Raw genomic sequence first — 26,841 nt, forward strand, 5'->3', positions numbered from 1 at the left:
GTGGTTACTATTAAGTGCATTGGCCTGCATCCATCCTTGCAGCAAAAATAAATAAATAAAGCACTCCTCTGTAAGCATGCGCAGCTTTGCAGCCCTGCCAGCCCAAATATTTGGATTTTTCTGGTGGAGAGGGAGAGTTTGGGGAGCTGGAGTGCGTGTTTGGCTTTGGCACAGGCTGGGACGTGCTCTGTGCCCTTCACCTCCATCCCTTTGCAGGGAATTGGCCCCAGGGAAATGCTGGAGATGGGTTCTCCACAGGGTTGTTTTTTTTTGTGGTGATATTTAGGATTAAAACCTTGAAGAAAACTCCCCCTTCCTCCACTCCTTCCTCATCCTCCTCCCCACCAGTGCTCGTTCATAACTCATGATGTCTATTCATCACCCCATCTGTAAGTAGAAGGGGCAAATCCTGTATTAGCCATGTGTGCAAACTCTTTTTTGCCTCCCAAGGAAGTTATTTACCAAGTTTCTGTTATTTTAAACGAAGGGTTTTTTAGGAATCTCCCCCTGTATCCTGTGACAGACGTGATGCGGCCCCGATCCCGGTGCTTGGGAGGTTGTGCCCGAATCTCTGGGAAACACAAACTTCTGCACTGCCAGAGGCAGCTGATTTAATGCAAGGATGCCTTGCAATACCCTTAGAAATGTTTTTTGTTCCTCATGGACACATTCCAGTGCATGCAAAGAAGAAAAGAGTTTGCTATGGGCTGACTCCAGATAATACAAAAAATGTTTTAGATACAGCAACTTCGATTTCCTCAATTAAACCACAGGTTGGCTATATTTAGGTCAAGAGATTGGTCAGGAAATTAAACTCATCCTTTTTTTTTTTTTTTTTTTCCCTTTTATAGTCTTATTGGTACATCCTAACCACATCAAAACTTACAATAATTCTCATGTGAGTGTTAAGCCCTGTTCCTCCACGTTTCTCCTCAAAGGGGAAATAATCACGATAACAGCTGTGACTTGATGAGCCTGAGGGAGAACTGAAATTGTGTAAAAAGGGGATGGGATAGGGACAAATCTGGGGCACTCCCTGCAGCTGTGTGCTTGAAATGGAGTTACATCCTCCAGTTACATCCTCCTGCATCACAGGCACAGAGGAAACAGGTGCCCAGTTTTGTCCCCAACACTTTTTCTGCAGTGAAAGGTTATTTTTGCATGATTCTCTTTAAAATGCTTCTCTCTCTTTACTCCTTGCTGTAAGGAGTGAAGATCTGAGTCAGCACATGTAAATACATAGGCCTGACTCCTGGCATGGATTTTGGGTTGGGGGAATTGTTTAAATTACTCATGTGGAAATTTTAACTACACCCCCTGCCCCTTTGCCCCTCACCAAGCCCTGAGGGCAGCTGTGGACCCACAGCTGGGATGTGCAAGGATCTCCAGAGGGAAATTCCATCAGCCAACCCCAGCCTGCAGACAGGGACTGTGCAGTAAGGAAATCCAAAGGATTTGTTGCTTTTATCTCTTTTCATCTCTGAGTTTATTAAAGTGCAAATGTCAACCATGGAGACAGCTATCACATGCAGTGCAGTACACCAAGAAACACTTTCCACACCATAAATGGAAGGAAAAAGGCTTCGTTGTGATTATCTGATGCACAAAGGACAAAACTGAACCAGGGCTCTGTGCCCTCCCATAACAGAAAGTATTACAGCCATGAACTGGGAAACAAAACCCTCTCCAGGCCCTCAGCTGACAAAACAGAAAATATCAAGAAGAATGGAGTGTTTATAGAGCTCAGGGTTTTTTTTTTCTGAGCTTCATGCTAATGATATGTTTGAAGGGATGCTTCTACTCAGAACTTTTTAAAGTTCGGTATCTTTTTCTTAAAATTATAAATACATAATATTATAAATCATAAAATACTCCTTAGAGTATGAATTTAAGAATTGCAGTGGACAAGTCCAGTTTACCTCTCTCATAGAGCTGAGGTTTGTCTGCCCAAAGATGCTGGGCCAAGGACACCACAGAAATCCTGGGATTCAGTTTTGCTTTGTGCTCTAAAAGAAAAAAACAAAACAAATGCATTGAGATACAAACCACGTGAATATAACATGATACAGAACACATGAACATGCCTTCAGCAACAAGAATAAATATTACCATGGCTACAGGATCTACTTCACAGCTTTGTGAGATGAGGATAAATAAACTATTTCCAAACTTAAAAAAAAAAAATAATAATCAGAGATGAGTCTTACAAATAAACTTTGATTTTTAAATTAAGGCAGCTTCAGCAGGAACTTCAAGGCTTTTGTTGAAAACAGACTCTAACACCAAAAGTGTACTCGTGCTTGCAGGTAGGGCTCTGATTCACAGTCTAGTTCTCCTAATTTTGACAATTAAAATGAGCAAAGATCTGTGCATCGAATACCAGGTGTGCTCTCTGCAAAAGTTCCATCAGTAGGTGTCATGTGGGAACTCTGAAACCCAGCTCACCTCTCAGGCATGGGACTGAGGTACCTCTGGCTGAATCATTAACTCCATGGCCGGGAGGCAGACTGGGAATTCAGAATTACAAGAAGCTGTTGCGTTTTTTTTTTTTAAATAAGCGAATGATGAAAAAGGGATATATAAGGGGAGGGCTAAGGAAGCCAAAGGAAAGCACTAAATTAAAAGCCCATACCAAAGTAAGACCTTAAGAAAGGTGACTCTAGTAAGGTCCATCATATACCTGGAACAAAACCAGATCCTAAAACTTTCCAGGAAAGAAACAGCAGGAGCTCGAGCGGGGGTTGGCTTGGCTCATCCAGATGTGCGATTCTTCTTCCCTCTCTCCTCTCAGCTCATAAAAGGGTGAAGCCAAATAATTGCACAACAAATGGTACTTCAAGTATTTAGAAACACGGCCTGCATGTCTCAGAGGGGGGATCCTGCACGAGCTGGGGAAATTGTGCACCTCGTGAAACAAAGCTGCCACTTCCAGCAGTCCCAACGCGCAGCGAAGGCACGAGTTCACGTCCTGCACACAGCCCCCTCTTCCTCCTACAGGGCTGCACGCTGACAGCACAGAGCAGTGAAATGAAAAGGAGTAGACAGAAGGGTTATTTTGTTCAAACCTCATCTATTCCAACACAAACGCCACTATAATCACACACAGAAAGGTATACACAGCACACACTAACCAGCTGCTTCACGTTTTTACAACACTGCCCACATATTCCCCTGTGCTTGTACGCACCTCGTGAAATGCTAAACTGGACACACAGCTGAAGATGCATTTCTGACCCGTTGAAGGGAAAAAAAAAAAAAATATCCTGCTGCTTTTACCTGCTCAGCTCCAGCTCCTGAAAATAAACCTGCCCCAAACTCCATCAGCACCAGGGCTTTGGCCAGCAGGGGTGGGAGGGCAGGAGTCTCACAGCTCCTGATGCCACCTCCCCTCCCAGCCCTGGCCAAGGCCATGCTGAGCCTGATGGGGTGAGCTAAGCTACTCATGGGCTTTACCTAAAAGAGGGTGTAAAAATAGCATTCCCTTTGTCCAGGTCCTCTCAGAGGCTGGGATTAGTGAGGGGTGGCAGTGTCCAGGGCACACACCTGCCCTGCTGGAAGAATAAAGCTGAGAGGTCAATGACAGGGATGCCACCTATATTTTTTTTTATATGCACGTATGCATATATAATATTTATATATATAGCTTCCAACAAGAGCAGCACAAGGTATTTCTGAATTAACTCATCCAGGAGCTGGAGGTTTCTCTTGGAGCCCATCTGAACTCTTTACCCCTTGCATTTTGTCTCCCTCCCCCTCAGGCTGAAGCAGAATTTGGGTGAGCTTGTGGCTTGCAAAGCACAGCTGTGCAGTGGCTTCTGAAGAATTGCACTTGGAGTAATTCAAGTTTCTGTAGTTCAAATATTGTCTACCCTGCTTTTCCCGACGCTTGTGCAAGTACCAGCATAACTCAAAAAGAGCTGACCACAGTGTAACAGTGTGGAAGTTAAACTCTTCCTCTGGAAAATGTCACTGGAGGTCAGCAGCTCCTCTGCAGCTGGGAAACAGAACACGGCCTATTTGAAGGTAAAATAAATAATAAAAAGAAGTGAAAGTCCTCAGAGTGTTCCAAAGTGCAGCACGGATTTGGGCAAGGCTGTGATGGACCGTTCAGCCCAAAGTGGTCACTGGGGGGGTGCTTCCACCAGTCCTGCTTCCTGCACTGCCTCTGCTGAGCCTGAGCTGGGAAGTGCTTCATCCCTTTGTGTCTCTCCATATGGAAAGCTGAGTAACTCTGCCTGCCCTCCAGGCAGGACTGGCTCTGCAGATCCACACAGCAGTTAATGTTTGCACGGGTCGGAGAAGATGCCAAGTGCCACAAGGGGCTTATTCTACAACCTAGAAATCCCACCCGCCTCCAGGAAGCGAATATTTCCTCCCAAGGGCATTTGCTGCTGCTTAATACTATTAGTTCTGCTGGGTAGGAAATCCCAGAGGACAAAAGTCAATTTGGAAAAAGACATCAGTACATCTACCTGCTCCTGAGCCCCAGACTGCAACACACCAGCCCCTTATCAAGGGGGCTACAGGTGCTGCCAGGACTTGGCAAGATGCTCAGCAGGGAGTGAAGATTTGAAAAGCCTTTAACATTTGAAATACATTTCACTCATTGCTGCTTCCTGGATGGAAATGAATGCCTGGCCCTACAGCTGCTCCTGCTCCTTTGCAAAGGGGTTTGTCCCCATCACCCCAAACCATTCAGGGCTCTTTGCTCATCTCAGCCTTGATCCAAAAGCTGCTGAAGGGTTGGGTGCTCCTCAGCTTTGACTCTGGGGTGGGGTTTGGGTTTTTTTGGATTTTTTTCTTTTTTTTTTGCATGCAGGAGTTTGGATTCTCCATCCAAACTCACACCACAGCACTGGGGACAAAAATCACCTGGCAGCCACCAGGCACAGCACCAAAGCCATCCTCACCCCAGAGTACTTATTTAATAATCATAATGTAATAAAAGGCTCATTACAAAACCTAGGAGCACTACAAATATTTCCAGTATTTCTTACAGTCCAACCACTGCTGTGTTGGATTTAGTGTTCAAGAGCTTAACAACAAAACTGATTTTTTTTTCTATTTTTTTTTCTTTTTTTTTTGGAAGCTTTCTACTTTGTGCGGCTTCTGGAAAAATTGCAGCTGTAAAGTCATGTTAGTGAGGATCCAAGCACAACCTGTAACAAAAGTAAGGCAATTTTGTGGTTCTTTTTTAAAAAAAAGGGACTTCAAACTGAATAGGTCCATTTAACTGCCAGTAGATGGCAAAAATATCCCGTGTTTGTCTGGATTACCTTAAATTATTAGTAAAAAAGGATTAATTTGTTGTTCTCTTCCTTGCTTCTCATACAAACTTGCAGAAAGTATAAATTAAAGTGCAACTGTACAACAAAAACCCTAGGAAAAAACCTCAAGGGGTCATAAGAAGATATCAAAAAGACAGATCACATTATTTTTCAAGTAGAATGACTGCATACCTGGGACTAGCAAAAGTTCTTTGCTTTGTTTCTTAAAACAGAACATAAAATTAAAAAAAAAAAATATAGAACAAAACCAAACCCCCCATTCAACATTTTTTTGGCAAAGCTTTCATAAAGCATTTGTTCCTTGATTAGACTATTACTTCATAATCAAGTAAATGGAATTAAATACCATGTAAAAGCCCAGCAGATGCCAACGCTGCCTATTAGATTAATCCCGTGTAATAAAAAATAATAACTCTTTTAAACAAAGAAGTCACACATGCATTAGGGTAAGAATTTCACCTTAAAAACCCCCTCAGTTCATCTTAAAAAATAAAATCCCATCCTTCAGATAGCCAGTAGCAAAGGAACAGTAAAATTCCGGGTTGGGATATCCCTGCCTGGTCAGCGGAGCAGTGAAGGTCACAGTCCAGTGGGCAGCAGCAGGATGGGAGAGCCCTTGGGCAGGGGCAGCGAGTGTCCAGCAGCAGGGAAGGCAGATTTGGCAGCGATTTTGGGCAGGTGGCAACAGGCAGAGCTTCCTAGGGGAAAGGTGAGAGGTGAGTGCTCCGGAGCTGTGCGCTGCTGATGGCTCCTGCCCATCAGGGACCATCCCAGCCCGCGGGGGAGTGCTGGGCTCTCAGCTGGGTGATCCAGATCCTGTCCTCTGCTCACCTGCACCCTGCCTGGGATTCGCCAGGGGAGGGGGAGCAGGCTGGAGGGAGGTGAGGAAAGGCAATCTGCCTTCAGCTCCGAGCTGGCGAGCAGGTCAGTGCTGTCCTGAGCCCTTGGGCTAAATAAAGCACCTTAGGGACACTCCTCTGCAAAGAGTGGACAGGGACAAAGACTGCATCTTAGGGACACTCCTCTGCAAAGAGTGGACAGGGACAAAGACTGCACCTTAGGGACACTCCTCTGCAAAGAGTGCACCTTAGGGACACTCCTCTGCAAAGAGTGTACCTTAGGGACACTCCTCTGCCAAGAGTGGCCTCCCCACAGCAGGTTTGCACCAGGACCTTTGCACATCCCACCTTCCCTGCCCATCTTCAGCAGAGGGAAAAAGAGAGGGGAGGGAGGTGATATTGCACTAGTGCAGAAGCATCTAAGCAGCTGCTGCTTTGGGGAGAAAAGGGTTAGAGGGGCTGGCAGCTGGGTGTGAACACTGCAGAGCTGCTTCATCACCCTCCACTCCATCTCACAGAGCTCTGGGTTAACCCCTCTGCCCTGGCTCAGCCCAGCCTGCCCCTGCTCTGCACAGCATCAGGGAAACATCAAACTCCACACAGAAAGCGTGGCTATGCCTCCATTACCACAGGATGAACCAGGGGGGAGGTGTTTTCCAAAAACTCAGTGATAACGTTTGTTACTTTACAGCCTTAACATTTCCCATGGGGTTCACAAGGAAAGGAAAAATAACAAAAAAAAAAAAAAGGTATTGGATTCATTTCTCCAGGCACAAGGAGAGATTTGAAGTTAATTTCCTTGGTGCCTCGCTAGAGGGGAGCACATTTTGGGTCTGGACTTGGCTCTGTGGGGCAGTGAGGGGAGGAGGAGGAAGGAAGGAAGGACGAGTCGTCGCGGATCCTCGCAGCGCGCAGAGGGGCCGGCGCATCAGCGGGCCAGGGCCATGATGAGGCTGGCACACATCTCGAAGAAGTCCATGGTGTGGCTGCCCAGGCGAGGGGGCACCGAGGGGATGCTGCCCACGAAGGAGCCGCTCAGGGAGCCCATCAGAGACTGGCACTCGGAGGCCGCGGCCGCGTCGATGCTCAGGCGCGGCCGGTGCAAGCCCGCGGCCGAGCAGGAGCGCTGCGGCGTGGAGGAGCCAGACCTCTGCTCCATCACCTCGTCTTGAAAAGCCAAAAACAACCAAAACAAAGGCAGAAGAGAGAAAAAGTGGGGTTAGTTTGGCAGCTGCAATGCAGGTGTGGTAATGATACGGGGACAACAGCAGAGAAGGATGGCTCGAAAGGGCTTTCGCTGAAATGACACACGTGTAAGCGCTTCAAAATGCAGAGGATGGTTCTTAAAATTCCAGCCTCGCCCTTCTACGTGTTCTCCATCTCCCACTCACCATCAATGCTTTTGAAGTCCAGCAGGTAGCTGCGGTTGTCCACCTGGTAGAGCTGCAGGCTCATCTTCACGTAGTTGCCGGTCACGGGGTTCTTGCGGCGCACCCGCAGGTGGTAGGCGTTCACCACCTGCAAGGGGAAAGCTGCCCTCAGCTGGGACACTCCAGGCAGCAACAGGAACACTTCTTTCCTTATTTTTTCTAAATATGAGCAAGACATCTTCTGGGCAAAACAGTTTCCCAAAAGGAAAACCCCCATAAAACGAAGCAAACGGCTTAGTTTCCTCCGATCTTTAAATATTCTTCTTAAGGCTGTGATTCACCAGCTGCTGGCTGAGGAAGCTGCAGTGACCCATCTGCCAGGCACAAAACTGATGTTTGCTTCTCCCTCAGCAGCAGCCACGGCCACACAGACCGAAAAGTCCACTCGTGGGCCCACACACACGGGCAGTGCTCGTGAAATCAGGGCAAGCTGGGCAGAGCAGCCTCTCCCATCAGCACAGCTAAACCCAGTGCTTGTGGATCAGCCTCAAGCTGAGTATTTCCCCTCGCTGCTTCCCACCTCACAATCTGCTGCATCGCATTTACAATGAGATCTTTTCTCGGTGTCGTATTTATGAAGCAACTGCGTGGATGGGAGAGTTAATTCTGATGAAGAGTCACATCTGAAGTTATTCTTAGGGTGGGAAAGGCTATTGTGAAACCTCCTCGTACGAAATAAGCTCCACTGCCTACACAGAGATGTTGGGCTGAGTTGGTTTTTGAGGCTGTAACAGAAATACAGCAGGTTTGTTCACTCCCTGTACAGCCATGCAGCTAAAAAATGTCTGGCTGGTGTGGGCAAATGCACCTGGCCACGGTCCTGGTGCAGGGAAATGGGGTTTCTGGAAGCTACTTGGTTTTAAAGATGTAATATTATCAAAAATAAGGAGGAGGCAGGAGGTTTTAAAGAAGCAGCACAGTGAAATTCACACAGTACAATGCTTGGGACCTGGAGGGAAGGAGGAGGGGAGCCCCTCTGGTGAGGAAGATCTGGGCTGAAATTCTCCTTACCTTGCTCCTGATGCTCACATGATGCTGCTGCCAAAGGCCACGAGCCAGGAGAGCTCACCTCAGGGGCTGCACCAGGACTGGGGGAGTCAGGCACAGCAGCAGAGCTCCAGGGCTAACTTAGGGATTTATTACTCCAACTTTGAAAAGGACTCTGACTAAATGTTGCACAGCCCTGGAGAAATACCTGCAGTGAGTACTGTCAGCTAAAACATCTGGGTTTAAATCAAGAAGCTGAGCTAAACTGAGGAAGCAGTAAGTGTCTGAAAACACATCTGGTTTGTGAGGACTGCTGCATCTCCATCAAGGAAAAGGCCACCAGCACATCAATGATACAAATTCTGCACCCAAGGCCCCCTGCCCCTCATCTGTGCATCCTTTAGGACAATTTGTACTGTGCCATTTCTGTCCTGTCAGGACCAGGCAGAAATAATGAGAGTTCCTCTGCTCAGGACCACTCAAGATGACCTCGCAAGGAATTAGCCACTAAAATCAGAAATGTGAACAGCTCCCCTTATCCCTGCAGCCAAACAAGGTGGAATCATCTTTCCAGCTGAAGTCTTGGAGCCCTCAGAACGAGCCCTTATTTCACACCGTAAATAAACACCACAGATAAGCACAGCTGGCACCTTAACTCAGTGAGAAGGAATAGCAGGGATGATTGCAAGGAGGGGGCATTTATCTGGAAGGCGAGGCTGTAAGCACACTTCCAAACCTCTCTGAGTTTACGGGATGCAGGGTGCTGGAAACCCACCCCAGCACTCCCTACCTTCCACTCGAAGTCCAGCTGCTTCATGGCCCGGTACACCTCGGCCATAATGTCATAGGGTTTGCTCTGGCTGCGGATCCCCAGGTGCCACTTGGCCTTTTTGACAGTCAGGGGCTTTGGCTTGGTGGTGTTGAGGGCGTCCAGGGGACAGCGAGCCTTGGGGCTGTCGGCGATGAGCGGCGGCATCCGCTCGGGGTGCGGCTTCACGCCCGGGGGGATGTGCAGGGCGCTGTCGTCCATGAAGGAGCCGGTGGGGGGGCTGGAGGCCAGGTAGAACTCGCTGGCCTGGTTCATGATGCGGCGGTTGTCGATGACCAGGTGGTAGGCCACGGCCAGCTGGTCCTGGGGGTCGCCGCTGTAGAGGCTGTTCAGCACCTCCGACTCGGTGCACTCGAACTTCTCGCACACCTCGCGCACCGCCTCGTCGTCCACCACCGTGGCGTCGTAGGAAGGGTCCTCCGGGAACAGGTAACTGGGCAGCTCCTCCTTGAACCACTCGTGTTCCCTGGGGAAGGCAGAGGGGAGCACTGATGTGAGAGGGGAGATGGGGAAAGCACCAGCAGCCACGAGCAAACCCAACTGATGAACGGGGAGCAAAACCCAGCCCGGCACAGGGACAGCAACTCCGCACGCTGGGAGTTGAAGTGAGACCTCAGCACTTCCAAGGTTCTCACACTTTGAGATTCCCATGGGCCTGATGGAGATACAGAGCAGCAAACCTACCCAATTCCCATGCCCAATACCCAATTCCCACCAATTTACAATGAGGTGAATGATAATTGTCTAAAACACACAGTTGCCTTGTCTACAGGTTCTGTGTACTGACAGTATTCTCACCTCGTGTGCTGCCTAACATGTAATTAAATCCTCTCATCCTAAGGAATTAAGAAATAAAAAAGGAAGTTTGCATGGGTTTGCTTGAAGGGTAAAATTAAGGCCATCCACTGAAAATGCATTAAAAACCTGAGAACTCCTGTAAGCCCTAGTAACATTTATGTTCCTGCTTAGCACATAGCTAGATGTAATACATCCAATATCTACATATTAAGTTAGTAAGTCTTGGGTTCCTCCTCCTTTTCTTTTGGATATACAGCAAGTACAATGATTACCCCCTTTATCTGGTGCCCATAGGGACGTGGTATTGAAATATAGTAATGAAAAATGGCTGTTGGATATTAAATTCTTGGGATTATTGCATGCTCTAGCAACGGCTTTGCCAAGTGCTGTTAAGAGATTTTTAAGGCTAGCTTATAATGCAATAAAATAGAATTTTCAATATTTGTATATAAAATATGTATATATAAAATCCTCATCCTGTTCATCATCACCCACTTCCAGCCAGCACAGAAGGGGTGCAGGGCTGCTCCTTGAATCACCTGGGACAAAAACCACCTGGATTAGCTGACTACCCCTGCCCACCTGCCAACAGGTGACCCCCAGGACAGTCACCAGAGACCCCCACAGGCAGCCAGCCCACCCCAGCCCACCTGATGTCCTTGATGGTGGCTCTCTTGAGGGGGTCCACCTGCAGCATGTGCATGAGGAGCGTGGCCACGGAGCGGTTGAGGTATTCAGGGATGTAAAACACTCCCCCACGGATCTTCTTGAACAGGGTGGGGACGTGCTCGTCGTCAAAAGGCAGAGTGCCACACAGCAGGGCGTAGAGGATGACACCACAGCTCCAGATGTCCACCTCTGGGCCAGCATAGAGCCTGCACGAGGACAAGGGGAGGAGAAAGCTGTCACCACCACCCTCTCCTCAGTCAGGGTGCAGGTGAGGGCACCTATTGTAAATGCAGGCGAACCCAATGGGAAGAAATGAGGATGTCTGACTCAATTTAGAAGGCTGAATTATTTCTTTATTATAACTATGCTAAAATACAGCAATATACTATATAAAATGAAGATACTAAAATGACATACTATTTTCTCTAACTCTAACACAACTCGTGACCCTCTCTGAGTCCAGCCCCAGGTGGGTTGGATTGGCCATCAGCTCAAACAATCCTCACCAGAATACAACCAAGCACTCACTCCAGGTAAACAATTCTCCAAACATATTCCACATTGGAAAACAAGGAGCAGAAATAGAAATTGTTTTCTCTTTCAGTTCTCTCTGTGCACCTCTATGAAAAATCCTAAGAGAAAAAGAAATGTGCTTGCCACAGGCACCCCCTGCCAGCTCCAGCAGGGACAGAGCTCCAGCCCACACCAGGGCTGCTCACATGGCTCCCCCCAAACTAAACCTGCCTCAGCCAAAACTGCTCAGGGAAATGAATGGCAGGGCTGGCACAGGCTGCCCACACTCCTGTGTTCAACCCTGCCTCCACCAAACTCTCCAAAAAGCCAAACCTCACATTTCCAAGAGCCCTGCCAGGCTGTTTGCTCCTTTGCCCTGAGGGTTCAGCCAGAAATTTCTGTTCATTGAAGGAGGCAGATCAAACAGCAACAGATAATTCTATCTCTGAGCGTTTATTTTTGGTGTGCTCCTGCTTCTGACAAGCTGCCAAACATGCTCTCTGCCATCACCAACTCAGGACACCCCAAATAATACAGTTTTGCTGCTCCTGCTCATCTCTTTTTGCTACATCTGATGCCTCCCCAGAGATTTTGGGAGGCAACACTTGCCCTTGAGTTGTGAGGCCCAACCAAAACACAGAAGGTGAAACGCAACTACTGAAGTCCCTTCACGAAACCTGCACTGGCTCCTCCTGAAAAGCATCACTGCAGACATATCAGTGTGGAAATCCTGCTGGTCATGCATGTGACCATCCTCTGAACACCCCCAAAACATTGGGTCTGCTTGTCCAAGGCTGGGACTTTCCCTGCTGAGGCCAGGGACAGCAGCAAAGCCATTTTGGAAAGGCAGAGGCTCAGCTGGATGCCCCTCAGCCCTGCCTCCACACCCAACTCCCACAGATGAGAAGACTCATTCTTCTGCTGATAAAAGCACTGCCTGGACAGTTTTTTGGACCTTTAAGAGCAATTGAGACACACTTTTATGGCTCTGAAACCTGAGCTGTCAGTCTCTACTGGTTTTGTGCTCCAGCAGGGAAGGCAGAGGAGCCAGGAGTCAGCTCCCCCTGCCCCACACACCCACCAGCAGGGCAGGGAGGGGGGATTGTGCCTGTCCCCCTCAAATGCAGCTCTGAGCAGAGGCCAGCTTGGCACAGGGAGCAGGGCCATGAAATTCAGGCAGCCCTGAGCCTGTAGGTGGGAGGGATGAGGGAGGGATGCAGCTGCAGCCAGACAAACAGTGCAACATGTGGGCTTGGGTTTGGTTTTCCTTCTTAATTCTGTTGTCACTAAGCTGCATTGCCTGCACCCTTGGAACACTCAAGGACTAAATCCTCCTTGCTGATCTGCCATGTGCCTTGCCTCCTATACAAATTGAAAAACACGTGTCTGGCTTTCACTGAGATGGAAATACTATTATTATTTTTTTGGAATCCCAGTAGTTTCTGGCTTTTTCCCCTTCTTGACATGAGGATTTACTTGGTTTCATTTCACAGACAGAGCTGTAGTCACAACAGGGTTTCTGGATGCTAGTTTAATTCCTGGGGTGCTCTGCCAACACTTGCTCTGGTGTAAACAGGGATAAAATAATCAAAATCACAGCAAACACATTCCAAACAAAATGTTCTATTTAAAAGCTACAGATATAGGCAAGAAATATACTAGATTAGGAAAAGTGAAGCTCATGGCAAAGGGAGATTAAAAAAAAAAATGGGTAGATAATGAGATGGGCAGTTTGAAGGACCATTCAGAAGACTGAAAATTTGAAAATCTGTATCTGCAATCTTTGCTAAGGTATTACAGAGAGAACTAGGGCAAAATGTACATTCTGTGTATTTTCTGTTCCTGACAGCAAAATATAGGAAGCAACACCTCTGTATCAACACGTGGAAGTCCAATTCAACCTTGTGGGGTGTGCCAACCCTCCGTGTGCTGTACAGATGTTTCATGCTGAGGGATGCAACCACAGAGGAGGTTTGTCAATTCAATGAATCAGTTCAAAACAAATCTCTGAAGGTTGAACCTACTGCCATAGCCAAAACCCCAAGCTTAAGGAACCAGAAGACAAGTATTTTTTTACCAGTGTTGGAATGGGATTAAAGATCTTCCTGCTTCTTTTGTTAGTGAATGGTTTTCCTCATTAACACTGTGTTTTATATTGCAGGTGGGCAGGAGAGGAGGGGGTGGCCTGGAAAAGCCTTTCCACCTGCAACCTCAGTATTTGCATCCAAAGAGTCATTTTCACCCTCTTTAATTAGCAATATAAACAGTCAACATCTGGTATTAATAATTCCTCCAAAGTAAACACCTGTAGCAAAACACAGTTTGCTATTACAGCTACTGAGCAGTAAAATCACCAAGAAAACCTTCAGATCTCTGCCAACAGATTCACCCAAACACCAAATCCAGGTTGGAAGGATTCAGCTACTTTTACTAGATGTGCAAAGCTGTTTCCAATATCAAGAACAAATTTGAACTCCATGTGCTCACATAGACTCTGATGAGAAATGGAATGTCTTACCTTCCAGAGATGACTTCAGGGGCTGCATAATTTGGGGAACCACAGCTGGTGCGCAGAAATTCACCATCTGACATCATGTTGGACAGTCCTAAAAAAAAAAAAATAATGCTTATTATACACTGATGTTTGATCTGAAGGTCCAGATGTGCTGGACCCCATGTCACACAGAGGAAAGGCAGGGAAGTGGAGTGGGATATTTGGAAGGGAACTGTTGATAAAATTTAGATAGACTTCTCTGACCTGGTTTGAAAGTTATTACTTTTGTTGTTATTGTTGTTTATTTTTGTTGGGCTTTTTTTTTTTTTTAAACCAACAAAGAAATAGTCACTCCAGGCTAATTTTGCTCCTCTAAATTGCAAATCCCAGAGCACGGAGGGGAAGAGACATAATTCATCCCAGAGCACTTAGTTCATATGGCAACTGGGTGGGGCTGTGAAATGAGTAATCTTCAGAAGGATTTACATTGCTAGAAAGGACTCACCAGGACAGAGCTGGTAGCCCAGGTATTTTAATGGATTTCAATCCCTAATGCCACTTAAGAGCCTCCTGTTACTGCTGGTTGTAAAATGAACTGAGGCCAAGAGCACATGGCCAAACAGAGGGAGAACATGCAGGAAAATAAACACACACAGCCAGCTCCCCCTGAATTAGCTGCACCCAGCCTGCCTCAAACACAAACGAGGCAAACCTCAGTGGGGTGATGACACTAGAACACGGCAGAGATGCACAAATTAATTCTCAGTGCCACTCCAGGAGCAGCCTGCAGGAAGGACAGGGTTCCCAAGGGTGCATTTCTAGGTGCTGGGGGCCGGGGCAGCAGCTCTGGGCTGTGCCTCTGGAATGCTGCTGGGCTCACATACCAAAATCAGCGATCTTTGCATTCATGTGTGCATCCAGCAGCACGTTCTCTGGCTTCAGGTCCCTGTGCACCACCATGTGCCTGTGGCAGTAATCTACTGCAGAGAGGATCTGCTGGAAAAGGCGCCGAGCTTCTGCCTCCTCCACCTGGGGGAACAGCAATGGAGCGCGGTGTGTGTGGCAGGCACATTCTTCTCTCTCTCAGGATTTTTTTCACAGAGGAAAGAAAGATAAAACAATTGCTATTTCTGCTCCTTGTTTTCCCAAGTGGAATGTTTTTGATGAATTGTTTACCTGGGGTGATTGCTTCCTTGGATTCTGGTGAGGATTGTTTGAAACTGATGGCCAAACCAACCCATCTGGGGCTGCACTCTCAGAGAGGGTCACGAGTCATGAGGTAGTTAAATATGGTAGTTTAGTATCTCCTTTAAATAGTATATTAATGTATTATAGTACAGTTATAATAAAAAAACATTCAGCCTTCTGGAGTCAGACATCATCATTTCTTCCCACTGGGTTCACCTGCATTTACAATAGGTGTGCACTCAGGCAGGGGAAGGTTTCACTTAGCAAGGAGCCAAAAAGCTTCCAGAGTGCAGAGGGAAAATCTGCCAGCTTGCCTGTGAGCAGAAGCAGCAAATAAAGCAGATTTCCCAGCCTTGCATTTTACAATGTGCCAGTGTTTGAAAATGATACGGCCCAGAGATGAAAGGTGAGACCTCAGCTCAGCTGAGATGCCAACAGGAATTTGAAGGTGGCACCTATCAGACAATGAGCTGCTGTCCCAATGGGACTGGAACAGATCCAAGCTGGACAAAACACCACAGAGGATGCTGCTGGGAGCAATTCCTCATGGACTTCCTCTGGAAGCAACAGGTGAAGCTGGAATATCATGGTGATTTTAATTACCTGCATAGCTAATAAAGTTGTACGAGCTACATCAGAGAAACTATATTTTCAATTATTATTTTTACTGATGAATTCCAAAAGACTCCCTTCGTGAAAAACTGAGTTTATGAATGCAGAAGTTCAGAAAATATCTAAATCAGCCACTGGAAAAATCCAGATGGGTAAAATACGTGAGAAATCAGAACTGTACACAGAAAAGAAAACTGAGTCAGCTCCATTGACCACTACACTAATCCAACCCAATCTGCAGTAAATCTATTGATTTTGTAGCACAGAGAGGGAACATGTGATGGGCTGATCCTCTACCTGAACCCTTATTCTGGATAAGGGGACATTTAGGCCCATTTTTACCTCCTTGCCCTGCAACTGCTCCACAAGGCAGACACCAGCGATTTTCCTTCTAACCAAAATCTCACATTTCACAGGTGATTTATACCCAGTGGGACTGCTGGCATTTGAAAATGTTGTTCAGATAAGCCACATCCTTGAAAAGTCTTCAAAGAACCTGACATGGAACCAAGATGGGGGTCTGGGAGAGGGAATGACTGCACTGGAGACCACACCAAGTAGTCTTCCCCTCCCATGCCATAAATTTGCTGCTGATTTGTGGGGGTTTTGACATAGCTAAAAATCACAAAAATAAGCCAGTTTTCCAAATATTTGCCCTAAGCAACACGTCACCTTGGATATTTTGGTTTGAGGATCAAAAATACACCAGAGAAGGCTGCGAAAAATCACACGCGAGTTTTGTGCGAGCCAGTACAAGACACCCCAGATGGGATTGCTGTGAAGCAACTTCTATTTTGGGCCTTAACCTTAGCTGTGCTCCCTTGAGCAGTCATTTTGCTCCTGATCACCTTCCTCTTCCCACACAAGTGTCGGGGCTGACTCGGGACGGGCACTTACGCGTCCGTGCTTACAGATGTAATCAAACAATTCACCCCCAGACACGTATTCCATCACCATGAAGAAGTCTGTCGGTGTGCTGATGACCTGGTACCTTCAAAAACACAAGCAGGTTTTAAAATATAAGTTATTAGGAACAGGGAAAGGCTTTTAAGCAGGTTATTAATTTGACATCAACACTTCAGATAAGAATTTGTTCGGATCTTGCATTTGCAACTGCTTTCCACTTCTGAAAAGCTGTCTCTCGTTTCCAGTATAATCTTTAACTTCTCTCTGAAAGGACTTCTTCTCCAGACCTATGATCTTCCTTCAGCCCTTTAAATAATCCTCTGAAATATCTACCAGGCAAACTTACCATTTAGGACTGCCCTGACTTTCAAATTTCCATTTTGGGTAAGATTTACCACGACAGCTTCAGCAATTAAGTCCTGGTTGGCTGGGGGCAAGGAGAGGATCCATCTGGTCTCCCTCATATCAAGAAAAAAGAAGATAAAAAGCTCTAGGCACTAGAGAGAACTTCCTCTAGACAGGTACAGAAACAAAAAGGAGACCCCCTAAAGTTACTTTTCAAATATCAAATCTCTCTAGAATGGGGGAAAATCCTTCTAGAATGGGGAGGAAAAACCCAGAGTATCACCTTTAACTTGCAGATTTATTCTCCATTTTCCTTCAAAACCATCCCTGAGTGCCGCAAAGACATTTCAGTGTCCCAGCTGGAACAAAGTGCCAGTGATCAGCTGGGGTCAATGCAGCCCCAGGAATTCACAGCAGCACCAGCTGGGACCTCCCTCTCTTTTATTCCAGATTCGTTGTCTTGTTGCTGTTGTTTTCGGGGTTTTTTTCCAAATGAATTTTTTCCCAGATGAATTTTATTATTTTACAGGACTGTAATTTGAAACAAAGGGATTTCAGCAACTTGTAGAGGCTGGCAAGGGAATGTGGGATACTCCCATAAAGATCAATAGCATCAACCTCATTTTTCTGAAGAGCTTTGGACCCAGACATCTAAGCTACTGTTAATTGCCCCAGTATTTCTTTTATATACATTTAAAAACTTATGGAAAGAGGTTTGTGTGCCCCAGTCTCCTCACATCTTTATCACTGAATTTCATGAATGCAACATATATCACAGGACACAGATACGGTCAAACTGGATTTAATTTTTATTGCTTTGACAAATGTGTGAAGGGGATTTGACTTGCAGGATGCTGGGCACACAGCTGAGGAGTCTTGCTCGTGCTTATTTCATGAAATAATACTAATCTGTTCTCCAATAAATCCATGGAACTGTGAAGTTACTCTGAAGTCAGCAGTTGCTGCATGGTTAGTAATTTAACTGTAGAGAGAATTTGTTTTCCCTTGCCTCTAAGTCCCAGGTATTTGCTATATCTCATGCCAGTTTTAAGGCTGACCTAAATGTCAACTTACCCTTGCAGTTACCATTCAACAGCTTTCTTTTATAGGAATGCCAAAGATATTATCGAGTGCCTCATTAATGTGGGCTGGCTGCACAAGCTGGGGATTGAGCAGGAATCCCAGAGGCTGCAGTGCAGGTGCTGATTTACGACCCCAACTCAGGTTCATCAAAGTGGAGACTTTCAAAACTTACGTCTGAATAATAAATGTTGAAAATAAAAAAAAAAAAAGTATATAGATGTTCTTTTAAGCTCTGGATAATCAGCCCATTAAAACATAAATCCCATTGACTGGGGGCCAAGGTTTCACTCTCAGAGCCTGACCATGCTGCAATTCATGGAATCATTGAATGGTTTGGGTTGGAAGGGACATTAAAGACCATCCAATTCCAACCCCTGCCATGGGCAGAGACACCTTCCACTTATCCCAGGTTGTTTAAAGTCCCATCCAAACCTCACCTTGAACATTTCCAAAGATGGGGAAGCACAGCTTCTCTGGAAAACCTGTGCCAGTGGATCATCCAACACACAAAAACTCCACCAAACACAATTTTTACTGCTCTGTTCCATCTCCTGAAGCCCAGCTGGCTGTGTGTGAGAGGTTTTTGTGCACACGTGGCAGGCGGGGTACTCACAGTTTGATAATGTGAGGGTGCCGGAAGAGTTTCAGGTTTTGAATTTCTCGTTTGATCTTGCCCACCACGTCCAGGCTGCGGATTTTCTGCCTGTTCAGTATTTTCACTGCCACTTTGTGCCCTGTCAGCTGGTGTTCACCAACTATTAGAGAGAAAGAGAACATTGCAAAGTCACTAAACAGTGCAGTAGGGTTCACACAAGCAGCTTAGGGCACTATAAGCAAAAAGCCACTTCTGAAGGGAAAAAAAAAAAGCAGAAGATGAGGGTGTGAAGTATTTTAAAGTTTTTGTCTCTTCACTGATTTCCCAGTGGAGTCATAGAAGGCGGAAGAGAGAGGACTTATCTGCCAAAAACACTCCATTAAACAGAAGAGTGAATTGCTGGAGGAGGTCATACCCCAAGCTAATTTGCAAGGATTTATAGCATGTAAAAGCTAGATTAATCAGAAACAGATATATTTAAATGGCAGTGGAGAATCTCCACCATAACACACTAGTAGACAAAATCCCTCATAAACCCAGTCTTAAAACTAGACCATCACACTTCTTTTTTTAAAAAAATGGTATGGGGATTTTCCTTGCCCAAAATAGGACTGCAGGATTTGCATTACTAAAATGAATTTCTATTTATACTTCCCCCAGCATGCTTCTTGCTTTGATGACAAGCTGCAGGAACACTGCTGGACTGCAGGAGCAAACTCTGCTTTAAGGAAAGATGCAAACTTCAATTGGGTTTTTTTAAAAAAATGCACTTGGTGCATTGAGATGCTGATGTTTATCTCCTGGGTTCAGAGAAACATCATACCCATAAACTGGGAGGAGCAGCCTCACTATCACTGGGGGAATTGTAATTAATGATGTGAAACGAATTCAGCATGGGATCCATTTGTTATCAATAAACAAACCACCCAAAAAAATAAAAAAAAGCTCCCAGGAAGCAAGATTCATATTGAAATTGAGAGCAGAAAGAGCTTAAAAACTCGGTGTTTATACCCAAAAAGGGTTCTCAGAACGAGCTGCCCCTTCTCAGTAGTTTCCAACATAATATTCAACAGAGTGACACAGGGATGGTTTCCTAAAGCCTACACAGAAAAACCTGCTTACAGTAAATATTTGTGCTCTCTAATTACCAACATCACCCTTCCAGTGCAAGGAGTTAATTATTGCCAGCAAACCCCGTTATTACATTATTAGAGCCTGTAATTTTGGCAGCCCTAATGAGCTGATCAGAAGCACCCGGGGTAAGCAGGAGGTGTGAGAAGGGCAGGGCAGCAGCACTCAGGGCACACCAGGTCACTATTCTTAGCCACCAGATAAGACCTGCCAGAGATTCTTTCCTCAATAAGAGCAGCCTAAAAATAAACCACTTTACTGCCCTTGAAAATTAAAGCACCACTTTGCATGTCCGTTTTATTCCTCGTAATTCTTCAAATTACCAAATGATGGAATGAAAATAAACTCAGCTTTGCAGCAGAGATGCAATTTAGGGATTAGCTGAGGGCTGGAGGAGGCAGATAATTCCTCTGGTGCAGTGCAAGGAGAGTGCTGTAAATAGCCCAGGGAGGCATTTTCCCTGGTGAATCCTTGGGGAGAGGAGAGTAGAGCAGTGGTGCATGGAGGTAAAACAAAGTTTTTTCACTGAACTAGGAGGAAAACCCTGATTTCTACCACCCTTTGTTTCAGGAGAAAGGCTTTCTGGCCTTGCATCAGCATACTCTTTGAAAATGTTTTATTATACACTAGGGAAAAAAAAAAATGGCCATGCCCAGAATGAATAATTATTGTTTTTAATACTATTGCCAAATAGTTCATCCCCTTTCCCATCCGTGACAAACAATGTGTAACTCTGCGAAGGTTTGCTAGCACAAACACATTAATAATTAAAAATAAACAGCCTATTCTGTAATCCATCTTTTGCTTACAGTAAGCATTAGATACAGAGATATTATTGTTTCTGTCCCCAGTGACTTGTTAAGCCTCCTTGAACTCGGTGAGAGAGAGACAAAGAGGGAACACAATTTCCTATGTGGTGGGAGACTTTCAAGCCTTTCAGGGCTCTCTGTAGCTGCAGGAATTTTGACATGGGCAGCAAGGACAACAACCCCTCTGCTCACAGAGTCACTGTCTCTGAAGCCCAGGATCACCCCAAAAGTGAGGGGCAGGTCCCAGGTCCCCCACAGGCACAGAAGGGGATCCCCACCCCAAGACACCTCCTTCCCTCTCACTGCCTCCCCAGATTCAAAAAGTGGAGACTCTTGACATTTGCTTATTTTTATAAAAGGAAAAAAAAAAAAAAAAAGAGGAGGAATAGTGATTATAGCACCATGAGCAGAGATAATAATTAAAACCCCTTGACAGCAAGGCTTTTTACAGCACTTTTCTTTATCCTACCAGCTCAGGCAGCAGAAGCAGTTAACACTTTTGCAAATGCTTCAGGGCAATATAGAAGCTCATGGAGGGGTGAGGAAACTTCTTCCCTATCAGCTCTGCTGGCCCTTATCTCAGCCCAAAGTTAAAAATGAAATCCATCCAAAGCATATATTTAGCAATGCTGTATTAGTTCTGCCCCGGTGCCACTTGCTGGTGTTGTCTCAGCCTCTCCCTGCCCTCCTTTAGTTTATCTTCCCTCTGACACCAAGTTTGTCTCGCAGCAGCAATGCTACAGTGCCTGGGAAAAATGGGATCTGATCCTGGAGCCCGTGGAGGTGACACAAACACATCCCAAGTCCTCGAGGGACCACAGATCTGTCACTTTTGGGCAAAGGAGCCACCACGGCCCCCAGGGATGCTGTGGGTGGCATCACAGAAAATATCTGGGTTACTCTGCTGGATTTTGATTTAAGCTCTTCAGGCTGCACCCACTGTGAACATTGTTGTGGTCACAGAGAACTTTTGGGGACCCACAGCAAACACAATTTGTCTCCTCTGTTCTTGCCAATCCCCAGGGAAGGAGATGCCAACTCCTTCCTCCAAGGTTTTGCTAAACTCCCAAATCCAAGATCTTCTCCACAGTTTTATTTTGGCAAATTATTCTGATTTTCTGCAAATTAGAATTTTTTTTTTTTTCTGTGAATAATCCTATTTTCTGCAATTTATCTTTGGCCTGGAGCACAGAGAAAATAACTGTATTTGGTAAAAATGCTGTGTGGTAACTTCAAGTTTTAACATGATGCCTCCTGTCCATCCACCACATCAGCTCCTGCCACCTTCCTCTCTTCTAACAGATGCTGTCTCCTCATCCTCATCCCCACTTCCAGATGGAATTTAAGTATTAGCACCAAAATCCTGCCCTCATCTGCCAACCTCATCGCTCCCCTCCATGCCTTGCGTGGACTTTCTGTAAATAACATCAAGAAACTGAATGGGCCTAAAAAAACCCCATTTTCGTGCAGTGTTCAGCCAGTTTTTAGGAGGCTCAGTTCCATGACCCAGGCAGTCAGGGACTTTTTCTGTCCCTGGCTCCCGATGGCTCAAAATGACTACTCAGCTCCAGCCATGAATTCAAGCTCTGGTTTGTACCCCATGTCACTAAATCCTCCCTTTCACTGCCATTTCTTATTTCCCTAATAACAATAATCCTGAACAATTGTAAATTATGATTTCTTAACTTCATCAAGTAAGGCAGCAAAAAGTGCCAAAACCAAAACCTCTTGTGCGAGGCAGAATTTGGAGAAAACACATCAGCAACAAGAAATGTCATTGATGGCCCCTGACTTCTCCCTGAAAAAGCAATTATTATACCCAACACACAATGCTTGAATCAATCAACAAAAACCTCTACTTTTCTCACGTGAATACAAGTTTTTCTAAAGCTCATTCTATTAAAATGCTGTAATTTTATAGAAATGGGAGAATCCATTTTTTCATTGCAGTTCCTAGTCTCAAGCACAAACTTCACCTGTCACTTGTAGGCAAAATATTAAGGGGAAAAAAACATATAAAGGATACTGCTCACCTATAAAGGATTTTGAGCTAGGAAATCTCTTTCATGTCATTTGAAATATTTCTTTGGAAAATTGTCCGTTTTTACCACATTCAGGTCATATGTGGGGTAGGGGGTATTTGTGCTAGTTAAGGGGAAAAAAAGGCAATTGTTGGCAGGTTTAAATTGGTCTGCAAGGAAAAAACCTGCCTTTGGAGCAGTTTTGAGGTCTGCTAGCACACACAAGTGATTTAAATGGTCCTTACTGTTAGAAGTATTTATTCTGATAATTCTTTAGACAGTAAATTTGTGGTTTGGGATTAAACACAGCAATATATATTTTAGGGACGTGATTAATGGCCACAGGTGGACTTAGCTGCAGTGGTTGTGGTGGTTTCTTTCATCTGCTGTCCATTTGGGTTTATTTTAAAACTCCAGAAACTGAGGGCAGGCACAGCACGCCTTTGCCCAGTCACATCCCAGTAGGGTGGGGGGACACTGAGTGGGATATCTGCTCCCCCAGCTCGACCTAAACCCATTTCCTACTGGGAAAAACAGCTTAGGCACTGAATTTTGTTGGTTTTCTGACTTTTTTAGTATCATGTTTAAAAAATGAAATTCACACGTAATGGCAGAATCCCCAGGGAAAGAAGAAATACAAATATTTGCAAACCTCACAGCCAGGTAAAGCAAAGCCTTGACTGGCCAAGGAATCCCTGTGTGGAGCCCCAGCCTGACACAACCCTGAAATCCTGGAAGGGTTTGGGATGGAAGAGACCTTAAAGTTCATCTCATCCCTCCCTCTGCCATGACAGGGACACCTCCCACTACCCCAGCTTGCTTCAAACCCCTTCCAACCTGTCCTTAGACACTTCCAGGGATGGGGCAGCCACAGCTTCTCTGGAAACCACCCGCACAGGGAACAATTTCTCCCCAATATTCCACCTAACTCTGTCAGCACGAAGCCATTCCCCCTCACCCCACCGCTCCACGCCCTGCCAGAAATCCCTCTCAGCCCTGCTGCAGCCCCTCTAGGCACTGCAAGGTGCTCTCAGGTGGCTTTGGAGCCTTCCCTCGCCCAGGTGAAGGTGCAGCTGGCTCATCCCTGCGGGGGGATGCTCAGCTCTGCAGGGGGATGCTCATCCCCGCAGGGGGATGCTCAGCTCTGCAGGGGGATGCTCACTCCGCGGGGGGATGCTCAGCTCCACGGGGGGATGCTCAGCACCGCAGGGGGATGCTCAGCTCCGTGGGGGGATGCTCAGCTCCCCAGGAGGATGCTCAGCTCCCCAGGAGGATGCTCAGCACCGCGGGGGGATGCTCAGCTCCGTGGGGGGATGCTCAGCTCCCCAGGAGGATGCTCAGATCCGCGGGGGGATGCTCAGATCCGCGGGGGGATGCTCGGCAGGGCGCCAGCACCAAGCCCCTCCGCTGCCGGCTCCAGGAGCACCCCCGGAGCACTGCAGCCCCTCGGGAAGCACGGCAAGGAGCGGAGCATTCCCGGCAGGATAGAGGAGGAGCAGGATGCCGGTGTGAGCGCTCCAGCCTCCCCATCACCTCCGTGAAGTTTTTTGGGGGGTGCCGCTCGCAGCACGGGCTCCCGGGGATGTGACAGCCCGGAGCAGCGAGGGGAGAGCGCTGCATCTCCCGGCAGCGGGCAGCCCGTGTGCCCCGGGCACGGCTCCGGGGATGCTGCCGAGGGAAGGAAGAGGAGCCGAGGGAAGGAAGAGGAGCCGAGGGAAGGAAGAGGAGCCGAGGGAAGGAAAAGGAGCCGAGGGAAGGAAAAGGAGCCGAGGGAAGGAAGAGGAGCCGAGGGAAGGATGAGGAGCCGAGGGAAGGAAGAGGAGCCGAGGGAAGGGAGCGCAGCCAGGGAAGGGAGCGTAGGGAAGGGAGCACAACCCGGGGAAGGCAGCACAGCCCAGGGAAAGCAGCACAGCCCAGGGAAGGCAGCACAGCCCAGGGAAAGCAGCACAGCCCGGGGAAGACAGCACAGCCCAGGGAAGGCAGCACAGCCCAGGGAAGGCAGCACAGCCCAGGGAAAGCAGCACAGCCCGGGGAAGACAGCCCAGCCCGGGGAAGGCAGCCCAGCCCGGGGAAGGCAGCACAGCCCGGGGAAAGCAGCACAGCCCAGGGAAAGCAGCACAGCCCGGGGAAGGCAGCCCAGCCCGGGGAAGGCAGCACAGCCCAGGGAAAGCAGCCCAGCCCGGGGAAGGGAGGCGATGCCGCGCGGAGGCCGCGGGAGCGGCGGGAGGGAGGCGGCGGTGAGGGGCGCACCCGGCCCGGCCCGGCCCCGCCCGCGGCCGCGGTACTCAGCTCTTGACTTTGCCGAAGGTGCCGACCCCCAGCGTGTCCCCCAGCACGTAGTGGCCGATCTTCACCCGCCCATCGTGCTTCTGCTTCTCGGCCATGTTCGCCCCCCGCCGCCGGACCACAATGCACAGGGCCGGGCCGGCGGGGCGGGAGCGCCGGGAGCGGAGCGGGCCCGGGGGCGGGGAGCGCCAGGTGCGGGCGGGGACAGCACCGGGACACCGGGACACCGGGACACCGCCGGGCGGGGACACCGGGACACCGGCACACCGGGACACCGGGACACCGGCACACCGGCACACCGGGACACCGGCACACCGGGACACCGGGACACCGGCCGGGCGCTCCCCGGGGTGGCACCGGCCGCCGGGACGGTCTCCGCGGGTGGCGCTGCTCCGGGGTGTGTGCTCTGTTGCCACGCACCTGCCGGGGGTGACACTCTTCCCCGAGTGACACTGTTTGGGGGGTACGTTCTCTATTGTCACACACCTGCCGGGGGTGACATGGCATCCTTTCAGAGAGGCATCTGCCCCAAGTGACACTGTTCAGAGGGTTCATTCTCTATTGCCACGCAACTGCCGGGGGTGACACTCTTCCCCGGGTGACACTGTACTCGGGGTGCATTCTCTATTGTCACCCACCTGCCGGAGGTGACATTGTTTCAGAGAGGCACCTGCCACGGGTGATATGACATCCTTTCAGAGAGGCATCTGCCGGAGGTGACACCCTCCCCGAGTGACACTCTACTCGGGGTACATTCTCTATTGTCACACACCTGCCGGGGAGGACACGACATCCTTTTATAGAGGCACCTGCCGGGGGTGACATTGTTTGGGGGGTACATTCTCTATTGCCGTGTACCTGCCGGGGGTGACATGGCATCCTTTCAGAGAGGCACCTGCCGCGAGTGACATCCTTTCAGAGAGGCATCTGCCGGGGGTGACACCCTCCTCGAGTGACACTGTTTGGGAGGGTATATTCTCTATTGCCACACACCTGCTGGGAGTGACACCCCCCCCCGAGAGACACTGTACTCGAGGTACATTCTCTATTGCCACACACCTGCTGGGGGTGACACCCCTTCGGAGCAGCATCTGCCACAAGGGACATTATCCTCTCTGGTGGCACTGTCCTCCGTGTGCACCTTCAGTTGCCATGCACCTGCCTGGGAGTGACAGCTTCTGCTTGGGGACCACCCTCCCTGCCTGCAGTGCCACCCTCCTTGGGGTGGTGTCACCCATGGTTCTCCTTGTGGTGTGCCTGGCTTGTGTGGCACACGTCAGAGAGGGGCTGGTGGCACTCTCCTTGGAGTGACAGCCACCTGAGGGTCACAGTGTCCTCAGGGTGTGAGGGATGCCACACCTGCCCAGGGATGTGCCCATCGGAGGGTGGCACTGTCCTTGGGGTGTGTCCTGCTTTTGGTGCTGCTTCCTTGGGTGGGTCCCTCCTCCTGGTGACACTGTTCACCAGCCAGGGGAGCTGCTTTGGGCCCCAAGGACATGTCCCCACAGGGGGGATGCTGGCTGTGAGGGCTCCAAATGCACCCTCTGAGGCTCGGCTGTGCCTTGGGCTGGGAGACAAGGTGCACTTAATGGACACATTCAGCCAGAATTCTAGAATATTTAATAGTGAAAGCAGGATGTTCTCCCTCCTGTGTAGAACATAAACTTTGTCTGGACCACATTAAGTGTTTACATTTAAAAAAAAAAAAAAAAGAATGGATGCTCCTGCCAAAAAAGCAGCATGATTGAACACCAAAATCAGCACCTAGCGTATCTGGAAAGTGGTCCTGCCACATTTTAATAGTGTTAATTTGTAGCTCTTTGTTTCTCATTCAGCTGCATGAAGCAGCAGAAGGCAGTCACAAATGCAATCTGTGCTCCAAGGTAATAAAGGGCTGTTTGGGAAGCTGGAGCAGTGTGTGTAAACACAGGGTCCTCGATAAAATAATGGCCAGCCTATGCAACTGTGCTATCATAAATAATACAACAGCAACTTCATTCAAGAAATCCAATAACATA

At 47.9% G+C, this 26,841-nt stretch overlaps 1 protein-coding gene across 4 annotated transcripts; it reads right to left on the reverse strand.

Annotated features, from left to right (window-relative positions):
* Nucleotides 1-1,454: 1,454 nt before the first annotated feature.
* PRKAA2 (protein kinase AMP-activated catalytic subunit alpha 2) lies at nucleotides 1,455-24,986 on the reverse strand. 4 transcript variants are annotated; one of them, XR_012057061.1, is made up of 10 exons: nucleotides 24,828-24,986; nucleotides 18,595-18,736; nucleotides 16,545-16,638; nucleotides 14,732-14,876; nucleotides 13,872-13,959; nucleotides 10,822-11,046; nucleotides 9,335-9,839; nucleotides 7,519-7,645; nucleotides 6,405-7,294; nucleotides 1,455-6,374 (listed from the first exon to the last, which is right to left on the reverse strand). XR_012057061.1 is itself a non-coding variant. In XM_030278704.4 (9 exons), the coding sequence occupies exons 1-9, from the start codon at nucleotides 24,919-24,921 to the stop codon at nucleotides 7,056-7,058; spliced, it is 1,659 nt and encodes a 552-aa protein (XP_030134564.1). In that variant the 5' UTR covers nucleotides 24,922-24,986; the 3' UTR covers nucleotides 1,455-7,055. The 4 variants fall into 4 exon arrangements, 1 of the variants encoding a protein (XP_030134564.1); XR_012057063.1 differs by having other exon boundaries at nucleotides 1,455-6,297; nucleotides 6,375-7,294; XR_012057062.1 differs by having other exon boundaries at nucleotides 1,455-6,250; nucleotides 6,345-7,294.
* Nucleotides 24,987-26,841: the final 1,855 nt, after the last annotated feature.

This window comes from Taeniopygia guttata, chromosome 8 (assembly GCF_048771995.1).
Source record: "Taeniopygia guttata chromosome 8, bTaeGut7.mat, whole genome shotgun sequence".
NCBI classification, from domain to species: Eukaryota; Metazoa; Chordata; class Aves; order Passeriformes; family Estrildidae; genus Taeniopygia; species Taeniopygia guttata.

Excerpts from the sequence above, each read along its gene's own strand:
- PRKAA2 (XM_030278704.4), bottom strand. The coding sequence starts at position 24,921 with ATGGCCGAGAAGCAGAAGCACGATGGGCGGGTGAAGATCGGCCACTAC. Across the intron at positions 16,639-18,594 it reads CACCCTCACATTATCAAACT|GTACCAGGTCATCAGCACAC; the intron begins GTGAGTACCCCG and ends GTGTTTTTGAAG. Across the intron at positions 9,840-10,821 it reads GCCACCATCAAGGACATCAG|GGAACACGAGTGGTTCAAGG; the intron begins GTGGGCTGGGGT and ends TGCCTTCCCCAG.